Source organism: Blennius ocellaris (genome assembly GCF_963422515.1).
Source record: "Blennius ocellaris genome assembly, chromosome: 16".
Taxonomy (NCBI): Eukaryota; Metazoa; Chordata; class Actinopteri; order Blenniiformes; family Blenniidae; genus Blennius; species Blennius ocellaris.
The window spans coordinates 21186306-21206142 of NC_137665.1; the positions used below are offsets into that span (position 1 = coordinate 21186306).

Here is a 19837-nt window from a genome sequence, read left to right on the forward strand (position 1 = left end):
AGAGACAGAGAGAGAGAGACAGAGAGAGAGAGAGAGACATAGAGAGCGAGAGAGACAGAGAGAGAGAGACATAGAGAGAGAGACATAGAGAGCGAGAGAGACAGAGAGAGAGAGACATAGAGAGAGAGACATAGAGAGAGACATATATAGAGAGACAGAGAGAGACATAGAGAGAGAGACAGAGAGAGAGAGAGAGAGAGAGAGAGAGAGCGAGAGAGACATATATAGAGAGAGACAGAGAGAGACATAGAGAGAGAGAGAGAGAGAGAGACATATATAGAGAGAGACAGAGAGAGAGAGACAGAGACAGAGACATAGAGAGAGAGAGAGAGAGACAGAGACAGAGAGAGAGCCACATAGAGAGAAAGAGAGTGAGAGAGAGATACAGAGAGAGACATAGAGAGAGAGAGAGAGAGAGACAGAGACAGAGACATAGAGAGACAGAGACAGAGAGTGAGAGAGAGAGAGAGAGAGATACAGAGAGAGACATAGAGAGAGAGACATAGAGAGAGACATATATAGAGAGACAGAGAGAGACATAGAGAGAGAGACAGAGAGAGAGAGAGAGAGAGCGAGAGAGACATATATAGAGAGAGACAGAGAGAGACATAGAGAGAGAGAGAGAGAGAGAGAGAGACATATATAGAGAGAGACAGAGAGAGAGAGACAGAGACAGAGACATAGAGAGAGAGACAGAGAGACAGAGACAGAGAGAGAGAGAGAGAGAGCGAGAGAGACATATATAGAGAGAGACAGAGAGAGACAGAGAGAGAGAGAGAGAGAGAGAGAGAGAGAGAGACATATATAGAGAGAGACAGAGAGAGAGAGACAGAGACAGAGACATAGAGAGAGAGACAGAGAGACAGAGACAGAGAGAGAGCCACATAGAGAGAAAGAGAGTGAGAGAGAGATACAGAGAGAGACATAGAGAGAGAGAGAGAGAGAGACAGAGACAGAGACATAGAGAGACAGAGAGAGAGAGAGAGACAGAGACAGAGAGTGAGAGAGAGAGAGAGAGAGATACAGAGAGAGACAGAGAGAGAGAGACATAGAGAGCGAGCTCCTCACGTTCTTGCCCACGTCGTCCTTGGAGGACAGCAGGTCCTCCTTCTCGGCGCGCAGCAGCTTGTTGTTGCGCTCCATCTCGTCCTTCATGTCCATGAGGGCGTCCAGCTCGCGGGCCAGGGCCAGAGCCCGGGTGTCCTTCTCGCGGGCCTCGGCCTCCGCCCGGTCCCGCTCCTCGGCGTAGCGGGTGGAGATGGTCTTCTCCTCCGCCAGCATCTGCAGCAGCAGCAGCAGCACGGTCAGCCTCCGTCCAGTGAAGTGGACGTCCCACCAACGAGCACTGATCTCTGCCCACCTGGTCCAAACTTCTTCTGCTTCTTCTCCAGGTTGGAGACGATCTGCCGGAGGTGGTCCTGGTCCACCAGCACGTCGTCCAGCTCCTGCTGCAGCCGGGTCTTGGTCTTCTCCAGCTTGTCGTAGGCGGAGCACTTGTCCTCCAGCGCTGGTTGGTCACCTCCATCTCCCCTCTGGACCCTCTTCTTGGCCTCCTCCACCGTCTCCAGGCAGCCGGCGTCCTGCTCCAGCTTCTTCTTCAGCTCCGCGAGCTGCAGCGGGAGGGAGGGGGACAAAGAGGTGGTGTCAGGTGGGGTGGGGTCGGCAGACATCCCAGGCGGAGGGTGCAGAGCTGTAGTGACCTGAGCCTGCGTGGTCTGCAGCTGCTTCTCCACGGTCCTCTTGGCCTCCTCCTCCTCCTCCAGCTGCTCCCTCAGGCTGTTCTGGTCGTCCTCCAGCTTGCCGCAGCCGCGTGCTGTGGGACAGCTTCTGGCGGGTCTCCTCCTGGAGGAGCTCCTGTCGTCCACACATGCACGGGAGCAGAGGAGTCAGGCGCCGGAGGCGTCGCCGTCGGACAGGCGCGACGGGTTCAGAGGGGGAAGCAGCTTGGATCCGGCAAGAGTGGAAATGAGACTAACGGGAACCGATCAAACCTCATACATGACGAAATGACAGCTGATGGCTAAGACAGAAGCAAACGCCTACTTTCCTGAACGTCAATAGTAAAATGCTTCACATAGACGTCACTACAAGGTTTAGTTTTTAAATGACGACAAGACATAGAAGGCGTTCTGGTCCATTCTGGTCCACATGTGCAGGAGCAGCGTTTGAGAAAAGCTGCGAGACGGAGACGGAGTGCTCCGGTCCTCGGCAGTGCGAGACCAAACTCTGGTGGAGAATGACGGAGGACGACGTCCCTGAGGGGACAGTCCTACCACCCCGAGTGTCCCCCGCAGTGTACCTGAGCGTCCTGCAGCTGAGACTCCACACTGGAGTAGTCCTTGGCCGCCCTTGATGGACTTGCCCTCCACGTCGTTCAGCAGCAGGTTCACACTGTCCAGCTCCGCCTGATGCACACACACACGCGCACACACACACACACGCGCACACGCACACGCACGCACACACACACACACACACACACCTTAATCAACACTGTTTAACTTTGTGTGGAAAAAAAAGCCCAAGAAGGTTTGGTAGTAAAAATTGATAACTGAAAAAAAAAAATCAGTTGATCATAAAATAAAAAAAGAAATACATAAATAAATAAAAAAGTAAATTTGCTGCTATATATTACTTTACACTGCTCCATCTTTTTTTCACTTCTTATTCGTACACCGATACTTTATTTTCATTCTTCCTATATTTATGCTTCATATACTCTTTATTCCCGTTCTTCCTTTTCTAAATACTGCCACTTCTTATTCTTATAGCAATACTACTATTTATTATTGTTTATAATTATTATATATTTATTTATATTTATAATATTATATTATATATATTCCTATTTATTTATTTATATTTATTATCATTGATATGACACTTTATTCCCGTTCTTACTTTTCTAAACACTTCCACTTGTTATTCTTGTCGCAATACTTCTATTTATTATTGTTTATATTTTCCTCAATCTAATAATTATTATCCATAATCGTGTACTTCCTCCACGTTTTATCACGTTTTTAATCTGTGCTGCATGATATTTGTACTCCTCACACATAAAAAACTAAGACAAGCAAGTTGTTTTTTTGTTTTAATTCTTAAATGCTTTGTTTTCATTCTTGTTATAGACGTACGTCTTCATTTCCCCCCCATTTTTTACCCGTTTTATTATTTATTCATTCATTTAAAACAATGCACCAGCAGCATTTCATATGAATGAAAAGGAGCAGAAAGAAGTCAAACGTGTAATTTTATCAACACAAAATCATTTACAGTTCCAGTTCAGTTTATTTGAGTGTCACACGCAGCGTCTTTTTCCAAAACATCAAACACAAAATAAATAAAAAAGGTTGATCTGCTGCTCCGCAGTGTCGTATTTCTGTAACATTGACAATTTAACAAGTTTCTTAAACACACCAATGGATTTACAAGTTTAAATTTTACAAAAACCTCAGACTGTATACATTTAGGCTTCACATAGTCTTTATTTTCCAACTCCTTCCTTACTTCTTATAGCGAAACTCCCCATTCAGAGTCCTTGACGCTCGTCCTCAATCCTAGATCCTCCCCGTCCCCGGTTCCGTACCTGCACTTTGGTGAATTTCTCGGCGAGCTCCACGCGCTGCCGCTCGCTCTCGCCGTGTTTCAGCAGCAGCTCCTGGACTTGAGTCTCGGCCTTCTTCCTGCGGTGCTCGGCGGTCTCCTTTCCCCTGCGTCAGCGACTGCAGCTCGATGGCCAGCTCGTTCCTCTCCGACTCCATAGCCTGCTTGCCTTCTCCATCGACACTTTGTTCTGGCACACACACACACACACACACACACACACACACACACACACACACACACACACACACATACACAAGCGGGTGAGGACGGTCGGAGGCTGGGTCTTGGGTCCTGGGTCCCATCCCGTCCCGGGTCCCATCCCGTCCCGTCCCGTCCCGTCCCGTCCCCCATCCCGGGTCCCATCCCCGGGTCCCGTCCCGTCCCGTCCCGGGTCCCATCCCGGGTCCCATCCCGGGTCCCGTCCCGTCCCGTCCGGGTCCCATCCCGGGTCCCGTCCCGTCCCGGGTCCCGTCCCGTCCCGTCCCCCATCCCGTCCCGTCCCGGGTCCCATCCCGGGTCCCATCCCCCATCCCGTCCCGGGTCCCATCCCGTCCCGTTCCGGGTCCCATCCCGTCCCGTCCCGTCCCGCCCGGGTCCCGTCCCGTCCCGTCCCGGGTCCCATCCCGTCCCCATCCCGTCCCGGGTCCCATCCCGTCCCGGGTCCCGTCCCGTCCCGTCCCGCCCGGGGTCCCGTCCCGTCCCCGTCCCCATCCCTGGTCCCGTCCCATCCCGCGGTCCCGTCCCTGGTCCCGTCCCGGGTCCCATCCCGTCCCATCCCGTCCCGTCCCCCGTCCCGTCCCGTCCCGTCCCGGGTCCCGTCCCGGGTCCCGTCCCGTCCCCCATCCCGTCCCGGGTCCCATCCCGTCCCCCATCCCGTCCCGGGTCCCATCCTGTCCCGTCCCGGCCGTACCCTCTTGGCCTGCTCCAGCTGCTCGTTCAGCTCGTTGAAGGCCTGGCTGTGCTTCTGCCTCATGTCCGCCAGCTGCACTTCGTGGGTTTTGGCCTCGTCGTCCAGCGTCCTCTTCAGCTGAGTCACCTCCGTCTCACGTTTGGACCTGAGGAGGACAAAACCCCAGAGGGGGGGGGGGGTGAGTCTGCAGCACAGGAAGCCCGCCAAGCTGCAGGGATCCCGCCACTTTTCTGAATGAGAGAAAATGTCCGTCGAAGCATCTTTAAAGTCCTAGTGAAATGAAACTTCGACCTCCAAAACACTCTGGTGTCTCTTCTAGGATCGTTTTCCTGCTAACTGGCCGAAGGGTAAAATGTTAAAACACGGCAATCTGTGAGAAAATAGCCCATAAACAGGTATTTCCTCTGCTGGGCGGAGCTTCTGACAATAATAGAGTGACATCACGAGTTGTGCACACGCCCAAGTTGTGTTTACATTATGGAGGATCAGAGTTTTGACCACGAAGAGGCTGAATTTAACCATATTTCATCATCATCATCATTTCAAATGGAGGAATGATGAAATAAAAGCAGAAGCTTTCTATTTTTTTGTTGATCCTGTTTCCCGAGTAATTAATTTTTCTAATACTAGTTTGTTTTTCCATTTACAAACTTTATTATGAAAGAATAAAGTAGTCCCCATACAAATTAAATGGATTTAAGAAAGGAATTTTAAAAAATCTAACTTCACAAGGTTATCCAGGAATACAGCAAATATTTTTATAAAAAAAGAGAAAGAAAATCTTGAACTCCTTTTTTTATAAAAAGAGGCTCCAGTTTGGCCAAAACGAAAAAAACTAAACAAAAATCAAGGGTGAGTTTGTAGAAACACCCATAATGCAACAGCTATAGAAGAATTGTTTTTGAACATTTCACTGTATTTTGCAACAGAAGGTTTCATTAAAATGTTCTTTATCCTGAGATTGTCGTCATTTTCAATTGTAATTGTTTAGCTTTGTGGAACTATTGGTATTCTCATCACGTATATCCTGCACATAAACATTCTCATCCCGTATACTCTGCACATAAACATTCTCATCACGTATATCCTGCACATAAACAAGGAAACTGATGTTTAAAGGTGGTTACAGCACGATTTCACCAGTGTGACACACTCAGGATGTCACTGGGCTGCTTGTGGCCCCTGAAATGCATCAAAATCTTTCAACTGAAAACACTTAAAGGTGTACAGGAGGATGTTATACTTCCGGGTGGATCATCAAGACTATTGATCCTCCCAATTGTCAATCATTCTGGTGATATATTACGTAAGGCCGTAATGCTCGTCCCGAGGTAGCGTGGATCTATTCGTTTTCACTTTCTGCGCATGCGCGCTTCCAGGTGTCTATGGTGAGCTACGCCTTCAGCGAGCTCCCAGTTCTCACCGGGTACTTTGAACATGGCAGAGGGTCGCAAGAGAAAAAGTGTCTTGGAAGTGTATGAGAAGAAGAGAAAGGCTTGGGAAGAGATAAACAAGACCAGAGTGTTTTGGGGAGATTGTTTCACACGGTGGCGCTGAAAGCCCAGGTTGGGCTTCCCACTGACGCTTCAGTCGCCAAGTTTCTACTCCACAGGTAAAGTTTGGCTTCTATTTGGAGAAATCCATTTCAAATCACTTCCAGTAAAAGTGATCTACGTCTATATTGTAACTTTCCAGTTGCAAAAGTGCAAATCTTCTTGTAAAGTGAGCTTGTGTGAGCGATGCCGTCTTGTAAACAGAGCGTGCAGGAGGAGAACTGGGCTCGTCACGTTTTAGTAGGCGTTCCGTCTCGGGAGCAGGTACAGCGTTGCGCATGTGCATTTTTTCAAAAGGTGGAGAGGGCAGTTCTTTCCTAAATTCGGGAAAATCCTCCTCTACACCTTTAAATAAAACTGCACAAATGTTTTAAAATGGACGACTATGTAATCGACTGAGTGTTTTGGAACCTGAAGCATGATAAAAGCCAACCGGTGAGACAGTCCATGAATATTAAAGTGATGAGGAACAAGGAAGGCATTCAGCTCATATTGAGACACCATCTTCACATCAAATTATTCGGAATGCCTCCAGGTTTAATGGGATATCGATCCCTTTGTATTGAGGATGTTTCCCTTGCTGGACGGACACTTTGCCGGGGCCTGTGCGGCTCCGGCCAGTTGGACGAGGAGTTGTCTGACCTGAGCTCCTGCTGAGCGGTGGTGGTGTCCACCATGTCGTCCATCTCGGACTTCAGGGCCTCCACCTCCTCTCCCAGGTCCCGGCGGTGCTTCTCGGCCTTGGCCCGGGCCTGCCTCTCCAGCTCCAGGTCCTCCTGCAGCTCCGACAGCTGAGCCTCCAGCTCGCGGATCTTCTTCTGGGCCAGGTTCTTCTGGGCCGCCTCCTCCTCGATCCTGAACGGGAAGAGCAGACGTCAGCCGCCACAACGCCGTCCTACGTTCAATTTTACACTCTGGTCACACACACACACATTGACTTCTGAGTGTTTTGTCAGTTATGTGTGTTATTTTGAATGTTAGTTCTCGGTGTGCAGAGCTGCAGCCAAACTTCAACAGAAACTAAGTGTTCTAATACGAATCACGTCTCATTTACCAACTTAAAGCTTCTCTGATCTCCCAAAACACGTTATTTTTCATTTACACGAGTTGTGCTTTGATAAACTCCCATTAAATCATTAAATGTGATATCCTTTTTACTTGTGCTTCTGAAAAATGAGGAAAAACCTCCAAATGGGATCGTTAAAAGTTTCCTGAACAAAGACGACACAAGAAGAATATTCAGGATGAATCTGACCTCAAAAACACTAGAAATTTATATTTCTTTTGCTGAATAAGTAGAAGAATTAACGTTATTTTAGGCTCCAAAGGGTGATTCTGTGTTTGGAATTCTACAAACAATTCTTTTTATTCTATCTCAATATTTACAAAAGTTGATTTGTCTAAGACCAGGGGGGGGTCAACCGGCGGCTCTGGAGCCTCCGTCCCACTGCAGTTCATCCTGGAGGGACGTAAGGAGGCAAGGCCACCCAGAGAGGGACGTAAGGAGGCAAAGCCACCCAGAGAGGGGACGTAAGGAGGCAAGGCCACCCAGAGAGGGACGTAAGGAGGCAAAGCCACCCAGAGAGGGATGTAAGGAGGCAAGGCCACCCAGAGAGGGATGTAAGGAGGCAAGGCCACCCAGAGAGGGACGTAGAAGGTAGAATTGCGGCTGCAGGTCATGACAGCGGCTCAACTGGTGTCTGAAGCTGGGAGCTTCCTGTACCTTTCACAGTAAAAGCCGACAGTTCCAGGAGGTTCATTACAGACTTGTTGAGAGTGACGGAACATTCTAGTGAATTACACAACAACTACAGGACATTAAAGACACACCATCACACTCATGGTTCTAACAATCCACATCTCCCACATTTATCTTCCATTTTAATAATGTGTCGCAATAAAGGAGCTGAGAGCTGCAATGCATTATGGGAGTTTCTGTTTGTGGGGTTTTAAATGTAATAATTGGGGGTTATGTTAGGTTTGTAGTGTTGCTAATAATTGTGTTTTTGTTGCTTAGTTCATGTAGTTTAGTTTATTAGTTGTAAGTTGTCAACCAGCAGTGAAGAAGGTTTTGTGTGTCGTGTCCTCCTGGCATGGTCTTCCTGGGGGACTGTCAAAATAAAATGTGTCTCTGGGTGTTGTGTTCAGTGGGAGACAGGACCAACTGGCTCTTTGAGCGTTAAAGGTCACCGCTCCCGGTCCAAAATATTCTTAATTCAGTGCGTTTCAGAGCTTTATGAAGTGTAAACAGGTTGTTTTCCGCTGAGTTGGATGTGAACAAATGTCCGGACCTGGCCAGAGCCGCCTGGAGCTCCTCCTCCTTCTTGGCCAGCTGCGCTCGCAGCTCGGCGATCTGCGCCTGCAGCTCGGAGATCTGGTCGTGGGTCTCGGTGAAGTCGCCTTCCAGCTTGCGCCGGTTCTTCTCCAGCTCCTGGCGCTGCTTCTCCTCCCGACGCAGGCGGTCTGAGGGCGGAGGACGACGGGCGGAGAGAGTCAGCGGGGGAGAGGGGGAGAGGAGGAGAGGAGGAGAGGACGAGGCCGGGCGAGACCCGGAGCCGCTTCCTAACCTTCCAGGTCGGTGATCATGGCCTCGTGCTTGTTCTTCAGTTTCTGCAGACTCTTGGATTTCTCCTCCTCCTCCGCCAGGTTGGTGGTGAACTCCGAGATCCTCTCCTCCATCAGCTTCTTCTCCTGTTTTCAGGTAGGACGTGGTTGTTAGGAAGTCTGATAAAGACGCCGTCAACAGGCCCCGCCCCCCCATCCGCACCTTGCCGAGCTTGTTGTTCTGGTCGTCCAGGAGGAGGACCTCGTCCTCCACCTTCTTGATCTTGGCTTCCAGAGTCACTTTCTCCAGCTGCAGCTTCTGCCGGGCTCCTTCCTCTTCATCCAGCTGCTGCTCCAAGTCCTGCAAACACACACACACACACAAGGTGCAAAGGCTTATGAAGGGAATCAAACAAAGTGAATGTTAATGTAGACAGCAGATGTTTTGCACGTTTTCTGGCGATTCTCAATTAGCAGAAACTTCGGACTGCAGAAAACTCATTGAATTAAATGTGAGAGCAAGGTACTGCTGCTCATGCCTGCGTTTTAAAAACAGCACAGTGACTGCTGTGGTGTGCGGCTGCAGCAGACGCTATGTAAGACTGCATGTGGAGTTGCTGCAGAAAGTCTTTGTGGTTCGTCGTTGCTGCTTTCCAAGTTGCCAGAAAACAAGGATTGAAGCAACACGTGTACTTGTGCTGCCGAGATCTCGCTAGAAGATAAAGCTTCTTCTTCTAGAACGGCTGCAGCAGAAACTCTGAGCTGCATGTGGATTTGTGAAGTTCCCGCAGGCGTCGCTGCAAAAAAAAAGCCTTGGGCTGGCGCCTGAGCGCCTCTCTCTTCCTGCTTACGGTGATGTTCTGCTGCATCTTCTTCTTGTCCGTCATCATGTGAGTGACCCGCTCCTCCTCCTCCTCCACGCGGGCCTCCAGGTCGTGGAGGATCTCCTCCAGCTCCTGCTTCTTGGCGGCCAGGCGGGACCTCATCTCCTCGGCCTCGGCGCACAGCTCCGTCTCCGCCTGGAGCTGCTCCTGCAGCGCCATCTTCTCGGCCGCCAGCTGCGGGGAGAGAGCAGGGGGGACGGCGGCGGCGGCGGTGAGGTTGGGCGAGGCGTCGTGTCGCTCGGCCTGCGGCCCGGAGCGGAAGCTTATTACCTGGTGCTGCTTCTCCTCCATCTCGTGGATCTGCTGCTCGGCGTACAGCTGCCTCTCCTTCACCTTCACCAGCTCGTCGTCTTTGGCCTGCATCTCCTCCTCCTGCCGGCTGACCTGCAGCAGAGGCTTCACCTGGACGCAGAGACCGAGGGGTGAGGGAAGCCGGAGAGGAGGAAGCGGTCGGCTTCTAGGGCAGGAGGCTGAAATTCACCTTGGTGAAGAGTCTCCACCACTGCCAGTTCCGGAGCTTCAGGTAGGCGGCGCAGTTCCTCTGGATCACCTTCATGGCGGTGAGCTGCTGCTGCCTCTTGGCAAAAGCTCTGCAAAGAAGCGGGAGGAAAACAGAGTCAGTAGCAGTTTTAGGAGCTACAGGTGTGTCGAGACGAGCTTGTGGGGTTTTTTGTTTGTTTTTTTGCAAAGAGGCTTAAAAGTGCACAAAAAGAAGAACTGAAGCGACGAGGAAAGCAAGAGGAGACATGAAGTCATAGAGAAAAGCTTCACTTTCAAAGACCTGACGGCTTCACGAGCTTCTATTATGATTAGATGATGCGTATACGTCGGCAATAAGCCAGAATCACTGACCCCCTGGCTCCTTTGTCTCATTAAATCGGCAAAAATATGAATCAAATGATGTTTTTTGTCCTCGTCATTGTTCTTCAGAACCAGGAAAACTTAAAATTCCCCGGCTGAGAGCTTTTGTCGACTTGGTGTTTTGCCATCTCATTGCCCCAGGAGCACATTTAACAGCATCTGTCTATTGGAGGGGCGTTCAAGGACACGTCTCAGTGTCGGTTCTTCTAGTTTTCTAAAGTCCTGTCATGTTGCCTGTGAAGCACCTGGATTCAGGTGGCCACTTCAAGAGTGAGTCAAATATAATCACTGCACATACGAGTTCTTCACATGGAGACTAAACGACACTGATCGGTGAAGTCTGACGGGGCGCTACGTCCGTACTTGCGGGCGACGTATCCTCTGCACCAGGCCTGGAAGCTGATGATGATGTCAGTGATCTTCATGTCCCTCTCCTCCTCCAGGTGGGCCAGGACTCCCGCCCGGAAGAAGACTTTGCTCTGCCCGATGCGGTACAGGTTGGGATCCAGCTCCAGACTCTTGATCTGTGTGGGGGAGGGGGGGGGGGGGGGGGGGGGGGGGGGGGGGGAGGGGGTGGAAAGCATTGAAGAACCAGCGCGTTTTTGCGGGACGGGTCGCCGGTCAATTATTGTGGAGGATTTCGCCGCACCATGAGCACGCAGGCCTGCTTTCCGTCCATGAAGCCTTTGGGGATGGCGTTGGGAGTCAGGATCTCATACCTGGAGGAGGAGCAGGGACCAGATGTTGAATACGTTTCTTACACGGTGGGGGGGGGGGCAGTTATTTGATTATTTGTTACCTCTGTCTGAACTCCTGGAAGACGATGCGGTTGGGGAAGCCCTGTCTGCAGATACGGATCCCCTCCAGCACCCCGTTGCACCGGAGCTGGTCCAGCACCAGGTGGGGGTCCAGTTTACCAGCCTGACGGCAAGCAATTGATCAGAAAGAGCTTTTGTCTTTCCATAAAATGAGCTTTGCAATTTCCTTTTGTTTAGTTACAGCAACACCAACTACACATTCACAATTTTCTTCTCATGCGTTCAGTGCTCTTCTCGCGATCTCTCGTTTAAAGGCATTTCTGAGACCTGCTGTTCAGTTCTGAACAGTTCCTCGTGTTAGAAACCTAAAAGAGCTAGCCTCTGATCGCTTTGAACCATCGACTCATATTTCCTGGAGTGGAAAGCTTTCAAACATTTCCAGGTGATGTGGCGAGACGCCACCCTGTCTGACTCCTGCTGCCAGCTTAAAGCCACTCCCGACCATCAACACTGCAGAAAATGATCATCAGCAGCACCACAATGAAATTAAAAACAATGAATCCTCGGGTTGCTCCGTTCATTTCCCAGAAGGTTCCGGTGTCCAGTAACAGTGTCGTTTCCTGTGTGATGAATTCTAGTAAGTGCGTGGGTCTTCACCTTCTTCTCGTGGTTGGGGATGATGCAGCGGACAAAGTTGGGGTTGGTGTTCCTCAGCGTGGCCATGAGTTTGGAGAGCTGCTCCTTGTAGAGCTGCCCCACCGTGCGGAACATGCCCTTCCGGGTCTTGAAGGCGCCGGGCATCTCGGACATGCCGGACACTTTGTCCAAGCCCACGATGCGGTCCACTGAGGGACGGGGAGACCACACACACAAGAATACGGGAAGAAAAACAAACAAGGACATTACCCTGGAGGCCACGAGCGTTGCTTTCATTCGCTGAACTGAACACGGAACCAGGCAAATTCAAACCAAACGCACGACCACAAAGAGGAATGAAGGTTTCTCTGCTTCCTCCCGGCAAACAAAGACGCCGGGAGAGAAGAGGAGGTGGTTCAGTGAAAATGTCACACAGACAACCGAGTGAACGTGGAGGGACGGGAGAGCTCGGGAGGACGACGGCGACGGGGAAGCCAGTGAAGTGTGGGGGGGGGGGGGGAAATCTAAATAAATCACACGCCATAACGACATGAAACACATCAGTGCAGTGAGTAGAAGGGATCGGACGTCTCTCAACACTGCCAGCTTGTTCCGAGTGTAAAACCTCAAGATACACTTCAAATGTGCATAAACTTGGGCGGATGCAGTGGGCAAAAGTAAAACAAAACCACACCCATGCAGTGCATATATATGTATATACCCTTGCTGCAGTACCCAAGAGCAACACCAGGAGTCCCCAAACAACGCTATTACACAGAGGGAGAAAAGGAAGAGTTCATTGGCGGCAACAAGAGTCAAGATTGTTTTGTTATTGCAGGACTCACAACAATATGTAATGCTATCTTTTGAAACATGAGGGGGGGGGGGGGGAGGCACAATGAGGAAATAAGCATGATTACACAGACGGAAGGCTAAAATACAAAAGAAATGAAACCCTTTCACCTGAATCTGTGTGCAGAATAGGAAAGCGCTGATAAAAATAGGCTCTCTGACAATTCTTTACCTCTGAGAGCCATTTCAGTACGGAAATAAACGGACAGAACGGGGCCACACAGAGGAGGAAGAGGAGGAGGAGGAGGAGGAGGGATGCCATCGGTGGAGATTGAACAGAGGTAAAAACAAAGGTTCACACACCAGACAGCGAAAGAGAGAAACAAATGAACCAGAGGGTCAACTATGAAACCCCCCCCCCCCCCCCCCCCCCCCCCCCCCAGTGGACGTTACATGGCCTCCACTCACCGTCCCTCCACAGCTCAGACACAAACTTATCGGTGGACTGGTTGAGCAGCGTGGTCACGTTGTCGTTCAGAGGGTCCATGTTCTTCATCAGCCACTCGTCTGCCTTGTAGTCCACCTGAGGACGGACGTCGGACGTCAACAAACAACCTCGACAGACACAATCCAGCTCAGTCAGTGGAACAACAAGTCATGTGACCGAGGCCTCGGGTCAAAATGCACCGTTTTGGGATTCTCCTTGCAGTTTTTGCATTTGCACAGCAACGTTTTGAAAACAATGTAGTTCAAATGGCAGGCCACTAGTGGGTGCTGGTGGTGGTTTTCTGAATAAATCCACACACATGCGGCAGAGATCAAGGAGATCTAAACATTAAGGGGAGAACACGGACATTCTACTGCAGGGGTGTCCAACATGCGGCCCGGGGGGCCAGAAGCGGCCCTCCACAGGATCTGATCCGGCCGCCATGGGATTTTTTTTTCAAGTATAAATATGAAAAGGGACAGAGGCTGATCTAAAAAACACCAGATTGGCAAAAATGACATTTAAAACCACCCTTGGTCAGAATTTGAGCCCCGACATTAATGCATCTGTGGAGGTCACATGATACAATGCCTTTCACAATAAAACAACGAGTCCAACTTATGTGAAGTGATACTTTAGACACGTGAACTCAAAATCATTTCCAGATGATGACAAATTGTTTTAATCCTGAATAAAAATACGATACCAGATACAGGTGACTGAGGGTTTGTTTTTTTTGTTGCAAATATAATAATATCTGATTTCCTTTAATGTGTATATTTCAGAATAAGACTGGCAAATTCCTGCAGCTACAAAAGAATCAAAAGAAGGAAAGACTTTGACATTTGTCCATATCTGCAGTTTAATGTGATGTTTGACTTGTTGGGCCTCCAGAGGTCAGAGGTCAGGTTGATGTGGCTCCTCAACTGGAATCAGTTTGACGCCTCTGTTCTACTGGCCAGACCTTCGAGTTGGATTGTGATCACGGTGACTGTCAAAATTAAACTACCGACTATAGACATGACACGATGGAGGGAGCATTGTTCTTGCTGTCCAGCTACTGAACACGTGCAGAAGAACTATTTACGACGGCCGAGGTGCACATGAGCACAGTGGCCGTTTCCGGAGCATTTCCAGAAAGCTGCATTTCTCCGGTTTAGACGACGACGGAGTCGGAGGGTTGTCAAAAAGTTGCGTTTTCAGAGGCACCCAAAACACAAGTTTCACTTTTTCATGCAAAAACGTTGTTAACGGGCCTTAATGACTGAACATCTGCGTTCAGTACTTGTGGTTTTTACTGCTATAAGACGATGATCATGTGCACGCACTCTTCAGGCCCAAGCAATATTCACCTTGCCAGCATAATGGATGATGCAGAAGTCGGCTTCGTCCTTCAGTTTCTTGGGCTTCATGAACTTGGGGTGCGTGCCCTGCTCCATGACCACCTTCTCCACGAAGCTCTTGTCCGTGGCTTTGGGGAACCAGCACTCCTCGTCCAGCAGAGCCAGGATACCGGGGGGGTTGGCCTGGAGGAGCCACAGGAAGCGTTAAGAAAGTGTGGCGACCCTCGACTGGATCAGAACTGGAGGGAGGGGTTAGGGGGGGGGGGGTCTCACGGGTTTCTCGATGAGGTCGATGCAGGGCTGCAGGTCCAGGCCGAAGTCGATGAAGCTCCACTCGATGCCCTCCCGCTGGTACTCCTCCTGCTCCAGGATGAACATGGTGTGGTTGAAGAGCTGCTGCAGCTTCTCGTTGGTGTAGTTGATGCAGAGCTGCTCGAAGGAGTTCAGCTGCAGGGACAGGAGGACAACGCTGAATGACCGGCAGCACGGACGAGGCTGAAGAGCAACCTGAAGAATCAGCCTCTCTTCAGAGCTCCACAGAATCTCAACATCATTAGCCAGGAGAAAATGCACCTTGGTTTGTGGGTTAGAATATCTATGGAATCATTAGAACTGGATGGACAAAGTTTAGCAGCAGTTTTATCCCCAATGCAACTTCAACATGACAATGAACGCAACTGGAACTAGGCTGTGGGAAGAAAACTCCCATAATGCAACAGCTGGAGGGGTTGACTGTGTTGTGCATCATTAAAATGAGCTTCGTGGCGACACTGCAGTCAGTTTCAGTAATAATCCTCCATTACTCTGCGCCACTCCGGCCCCTGAACTGAAACCCTACACGGCAGATCTGCACTTCCAAGTTCCCGTCTACCTCAAAGATCTCGAAGCCGGCGATGTCCAGGATGCCGATGAAGGAGGCTCCCTGCCTCTTGGTCTTGTCCAGGGCCTTGTTGATCCTCATGACCAGCCAGCGGAACATCCTCTCGTACGTGGCCTTGGCCAGGGCCTCCACGGCGAACTCCGCTTGCTCCTGGGTCTGAGCCTTCTGCACAAAGTCTCGGCCCACCTTGATGCGGGGCGACAGGATGGCCCGGGTGAAGTCCGTGACGTTCATGCCCATGAGGTGGGAGACCTTCTGAGCCGCTGGGGGAGAGTGGAGGAACGGGGGCAAAGGTCAACGGAACGGAACGCCCCAACGCCAGTGAAATATCACCTATTTCCTCAACAAGCAGCCAGACACGCCGTCAGCGGGTTGATCTTGCGGACCTGTGTTGTCGGGCATGGAGGCCTGGTCCGTGTGGCGCTCCTTCTTGAAGCTCATGTTGCCGAGCTGCAGAACTGAGGCCACCACCTTCAGCATGCCTGCAAAGCAGCAAACAACGGAAACTGGAGAAACGGTCTACCAAAGAGCTGCTCCGGGATTCACTTTGGCACGACAGGTCCCGCTACTTCCAGGATTAACAATCTAAGCTTTTTAATCTAAGAATGAAAGAGGGGGAAAAAACAACAACAAAAAAACGGAAAAGGCAAAGGAGAGAAGGGGAAAAAAAGAGGAAAAAAGAAATTTTAAAAAATGAGAAAAATGAAAGAGGAAAAACAAAAAGAAAGAGAGGAAAATTTGAAAGGTGAATAACAAAAGAAAAATGAGAAAAAAATGAAAGAAAAAGTGGGGGTAAAATAAAAAAAGCTAAAAAGGAAATGTTAAGTCTCAGTAGGAGCTGGCTTCAGTCAACTGAAGATAAAATATGGTAAATCAGCCGAGCAATCCAGTTTTCAAACGTTTCGCTTCTTCAACTGACTCGGTGCAGGTGGAACATGAATAAAACGGAGCCGCGGCGGCTGTTCGCTCACCGATCTGCTCATCCTCCGGAATCCCCATAATCCTCATGGCCTCCAGCGTCTCCGTGAACAGATCCTTGTCGTGCTGGCCCGGGATGGTCACGTTCCCATTGGAAAGGAAGCGGTAGTTGTTGTAGTTTTCCAGGAGGAGGTCACCTGCGACGGAGAGACAGCGATGAGGCGGGTCTGCCGCGAGGCGGGAAGGAGGAGAGAAGTCTCTGCTGCTCACTGCGCAGTTTGTCACCGGCTCCCGTCAGCAGGTAGTAGAAGACGTGGAAGGTCCTCTCGTCTTTGGCCTGGCGGATGGCACGGGATTTCTCCAGCAGGTCTGGAGGGCGACGGGTTAAGAAGCTTCAATCCGACACTCGTGCTTCAAATCCTTCCAATCACGGCGGGAGACTTTCACACGGAAGCATAGAGAAGGATACAAGTTTCGATATTGGCTCCAACGATGTAGCCGTTGACGTCGAAGTTGATCCTGATGAATTTTCCCTGAAGGACAGAAAATACAGCTTTTAACCCTTGGATGCACAACCTACCAATTCCCACACTCTTCCACAAGCGGGGTCAAAATTGACCCCAATTCAAATCAATGCGTTTTTGAAATATACCGGGTTGTTATCTTCAAAATCTTTAAAACAAAGAGTTGCAATGTAGTCACATTCTAGGTATTCCTCAAAAAACATGTTTGTGACATGAGTCCATTTGCATTTTTTATTTATTTTGTCACTACTTTTAAGAAATTGCAGTTTTTGTATCACTACCCCACTCTTCCACAAGTAGGGTCAAAAATGAAACTTAATTCTTAGCAACTCTGACGTCATCTTATACCTCTGATGCAACTTTGACTGTCAATATCGTCCCACTTACACATGTGATGTCAGCAGTCTCGCCACCCTGGAGGTCATTTTACCCAGCAACGTACATGTAAGTATCATCTCCATTTATGAACTTATTTTTCATTGACAGATTATAATGTGTGATCAAATGCGTGACCAGATTAGCCTACCTTGTTGTTAGCTAACAGTGTATTTAGGTAGGTAATAGTTTATAGTTTTCTGTGCATTTTAAACACAGAAAAAATTAAATAAATACAAACGCAAATGGCCTCATGTCACAAACATGTTTTTTGAGGAATACCTGGAATATGAATGTATTACAACTTTTCATTTTAAAGATGTTGAAGAATCCGTGCGGTCATTTTTGACCCCGCGTGTGCATCTAAGGGTTAATGATGCTACTCTTCATCTCCGTCTCGCAGGACGATCGCAGGCTCTCCCGAAGCACAACCCTTGTCGCATAAAGAGTCCAGTTCAAATTCAACCAGGACGTTTTTCATTTTTCTCTCTAGAACAGGGGTGCTCAATACGTCGATCGCGATCTACCGGTCGATCGCAAAGGCAGTAGTAGTAGATCGCATGACGTTAGAAAAAAAAATAGACGCTGGTGTGATGAAACTGATTTACCTTTCCGAATTACGAGTACAATCGACCTTCAGGTCACCGCTAAGTGTGGCAAGACTAACAAGCTAGTCGGCGACTTACAGCAAATTTGAAGCCCTGGCTTTTTTCTGTTAAACTAGAGAAAGCTTTGGTCGTCAAACATGAGTGGGGGGGGGCTGGACCAAGTGAGAAGACGAAGACGTGTCGCTTTCATGAGGAATGGGAGGTGGACTTTTTTTCACGATGTCATTTTCGAAGTGCGTTTGTCTCGTCTGCCAGTCGACCGTCGCAATACCAAAGAATCAAAGTAAACTCAGGTAATTACAAAGAATGTTCATAGTTAATTATGTCGTGTTGCACAATATTGGCTCATACGGCTTTGCAAGGTACATCATTATACATTGTACATATAAAGAATCCTCAATATATTTGAAAATAAATATGCGTTTTGCACTTTTGTAGTGGGTGGATCACTTTGACTTGGTCGTTTTATAAGTCGCTCGCAGGGTGAAAAAGTGTGGCCACCCCTGATCTAGAAGCTGTGAAGGTTCTTCAACCTTCCACTGGAGATTCTACCAAACCACCAGGTTGCAGTCGAGCTTGTTGAATTTGGGTGGAGCCAACCTGCGATGTCTGGAGTTCCCCTCAAGAGGGAGCCGGACCAAAGTGTCACAACCGCTGGATTAGACGAGAAACGATCACAAGCTCTGTGACGGTTCTTACAAATCTGGAGGAGTTGTCATTTTTAACCGTCTTGGCGTTTCCGAAGGCTTCCAGGATGGGGTTAGCCTGCAGCAGCTGCTTCTCCAGCTCCCCCTGGTGGACACCGACAGAAGAGCACAGCACAACATAATACAGCTTTCCTTACAAGTCGACGTAACACCCGAATGTCTCTCCCATCAAGAACCGCTGAATTAAAGCTCTGTGCTTCTCCTCACACCGCTGATTCGTCTGTGATGTACTTACGTTGTTGGCGATGAGGCGGAAAAACAAAACATTTCAACACCGGGCAATTAAAAAAAGTGGGATGCACACACAAAAACACACACACACACACACACATTAAAGCGTTTCACCCCGACACATAATTAGTGACCAAATCAGCAAAAAAAAACAAACCCCCAACACAAACAGCGCCATGGTCATCAACAACCCGTCACCCAGAGGAATAATCCAGTCAGACACACACCTCGGAACCCTCACACACACCCCCGAACGTCACGCTTTAACCCGCTCGTCTACAGAAATGTAACATGTGACCGGGAGGGTCGGGCGCTTTTCCCTATTCAGGAATCAGCATCTCCAACTTGAGTCTAAGGCAGGAACAAGACTTTTCTGCAGCGTCGAAGGGAAGGAGACGGGTGGAGAAAACTGCCGTGGCTGTGCAGAAGAAAGGGTGTGTGAGTCCGTCAGGGTGGAAATGAGCGGTTTAGCCGTGTGAATGAAGCGGTGCAGCGTCGGTACAGGTCAGACCAGGAGCGCCCCGAGTTGCTCTCGGAGCCAGGGCTGTGTGTGAATGCGGGGATTGTGACGTGGAGTGGGACGCCGCTCCCTCACGCAGCCATGTAGACTGAGGGTCAACTAAAAGCGAGTGAGGTCTTATATATGGACCTGGAAGTGTCGTCAACCGACGGTCAACTGCCTCCGTTTGCAATGATTCATTCTTTTTTTTTTTTGGGGTTAATCTATTCAATCGCTACTTTAATTAACTGGTCCGGAGACAAGAATCCAGCTGCAGGACGTCGATGTTTTGCAAGTCCAAAGAGATGCATTGTGGGAGAGGAAGTTGTTTTAAGACGCCAGCGAGCTTTTAAAGCTGTGAGTCACTTGAAATGTCCTGGAGTTCCATGAAGGCAGATTCAACCAGTAATTACTAAAAATTGTTAGACAAATCTGATCACATTGAGAACAACTAAAGCCAATTATCGCCCAACCCCAAAGGAACCTTGATGATTTTGTATTGTGCACGCGCTCGCACACACACACACACACACACACACACACACACACCAAGCGTAGAGCGAAAAGCATCTCAGGTGCAAACGAGTTATCACGAGTTATCAAAAAAATTCAACCAGACAAATTTAAGCATAAACAAACAAAAAAACAAAAACCCCAACAACTTTCAAAGCACCCAGAATTGTTTTATTGTGCCCCCACCCCCACCTTCCTCCCTCCC

The 19837-nt window shown here is 49.3% G+C and overlaps 1 protein-coding gene across 1 annotated transcript in view; it reads right to left on the bottom strand.

Annotated features, from left to right (window-relative positions):
* Window positions 1-19837, bottom strand: part of LOC308141205 (myosin-9-like) — a 66050-nt gene that overhangs the window by 8673 nt on the left and 37540 nt on the right. Inside the window, 31 exon segments of the mRNA XM_080511272.1 lie at window positions 1069-1281; window positions 1361-1366; window positions 1368-1610; window positions 1701-1796; window positions 1798-1854; window positions 2300-2347; window positions 2349-2405; window positions 3590-3700; window positions 3702-3775; window positions 3778-3796; window positions 4520-4664; window positions 6715-6927; window positions 8364-8535; window positions 8640-8763; window positions 8840-8977; window positions 9468-9674; window positions 9771-9902; window positions 9982-10090; window positions 10725-10885; window positions 11011-11080; window positions 11161-11282; window positions 11777-11964; window positions 13016-13130; window positions 14387-14560; window positions 14651-14824; window positions 15249-15520; window positions 15644-15739; window positions 16229-16372; window positions 16446-16544; window positions 16645-16708; window positions 18382-18474. Coding sequence (XP_080367398.1) covers window positions 1069-1281; window positions 1361-1366; window positions 1368-1610; window positions 1701-1796; window positions 1798-1854; window positions 2300-2347; window positions 2349-2405; window positions 3590-3700; window positions 3702-3775; window positions 3778-3796; window positions 4520-4664; window positions 6715-6927; window positions 8364-8535; window positions 8640-8763; window positions 8840-8977; window positions 9468-9674; window positions 9771-9902; window positions 9982-10090; window positions 10725-10885; window positions 11011-11080; window positions 11161-11282; window positions 11777-11964; window positions 13016-13130; window positions 14387-14560; window positions 14651-14824; window positions 15249-15520; window positions 15644-15739; window positions 16229-16372; window positions 16446-16544; window positions 16645-16708; window positions 18382-18474 — 3936 coding nt within the window.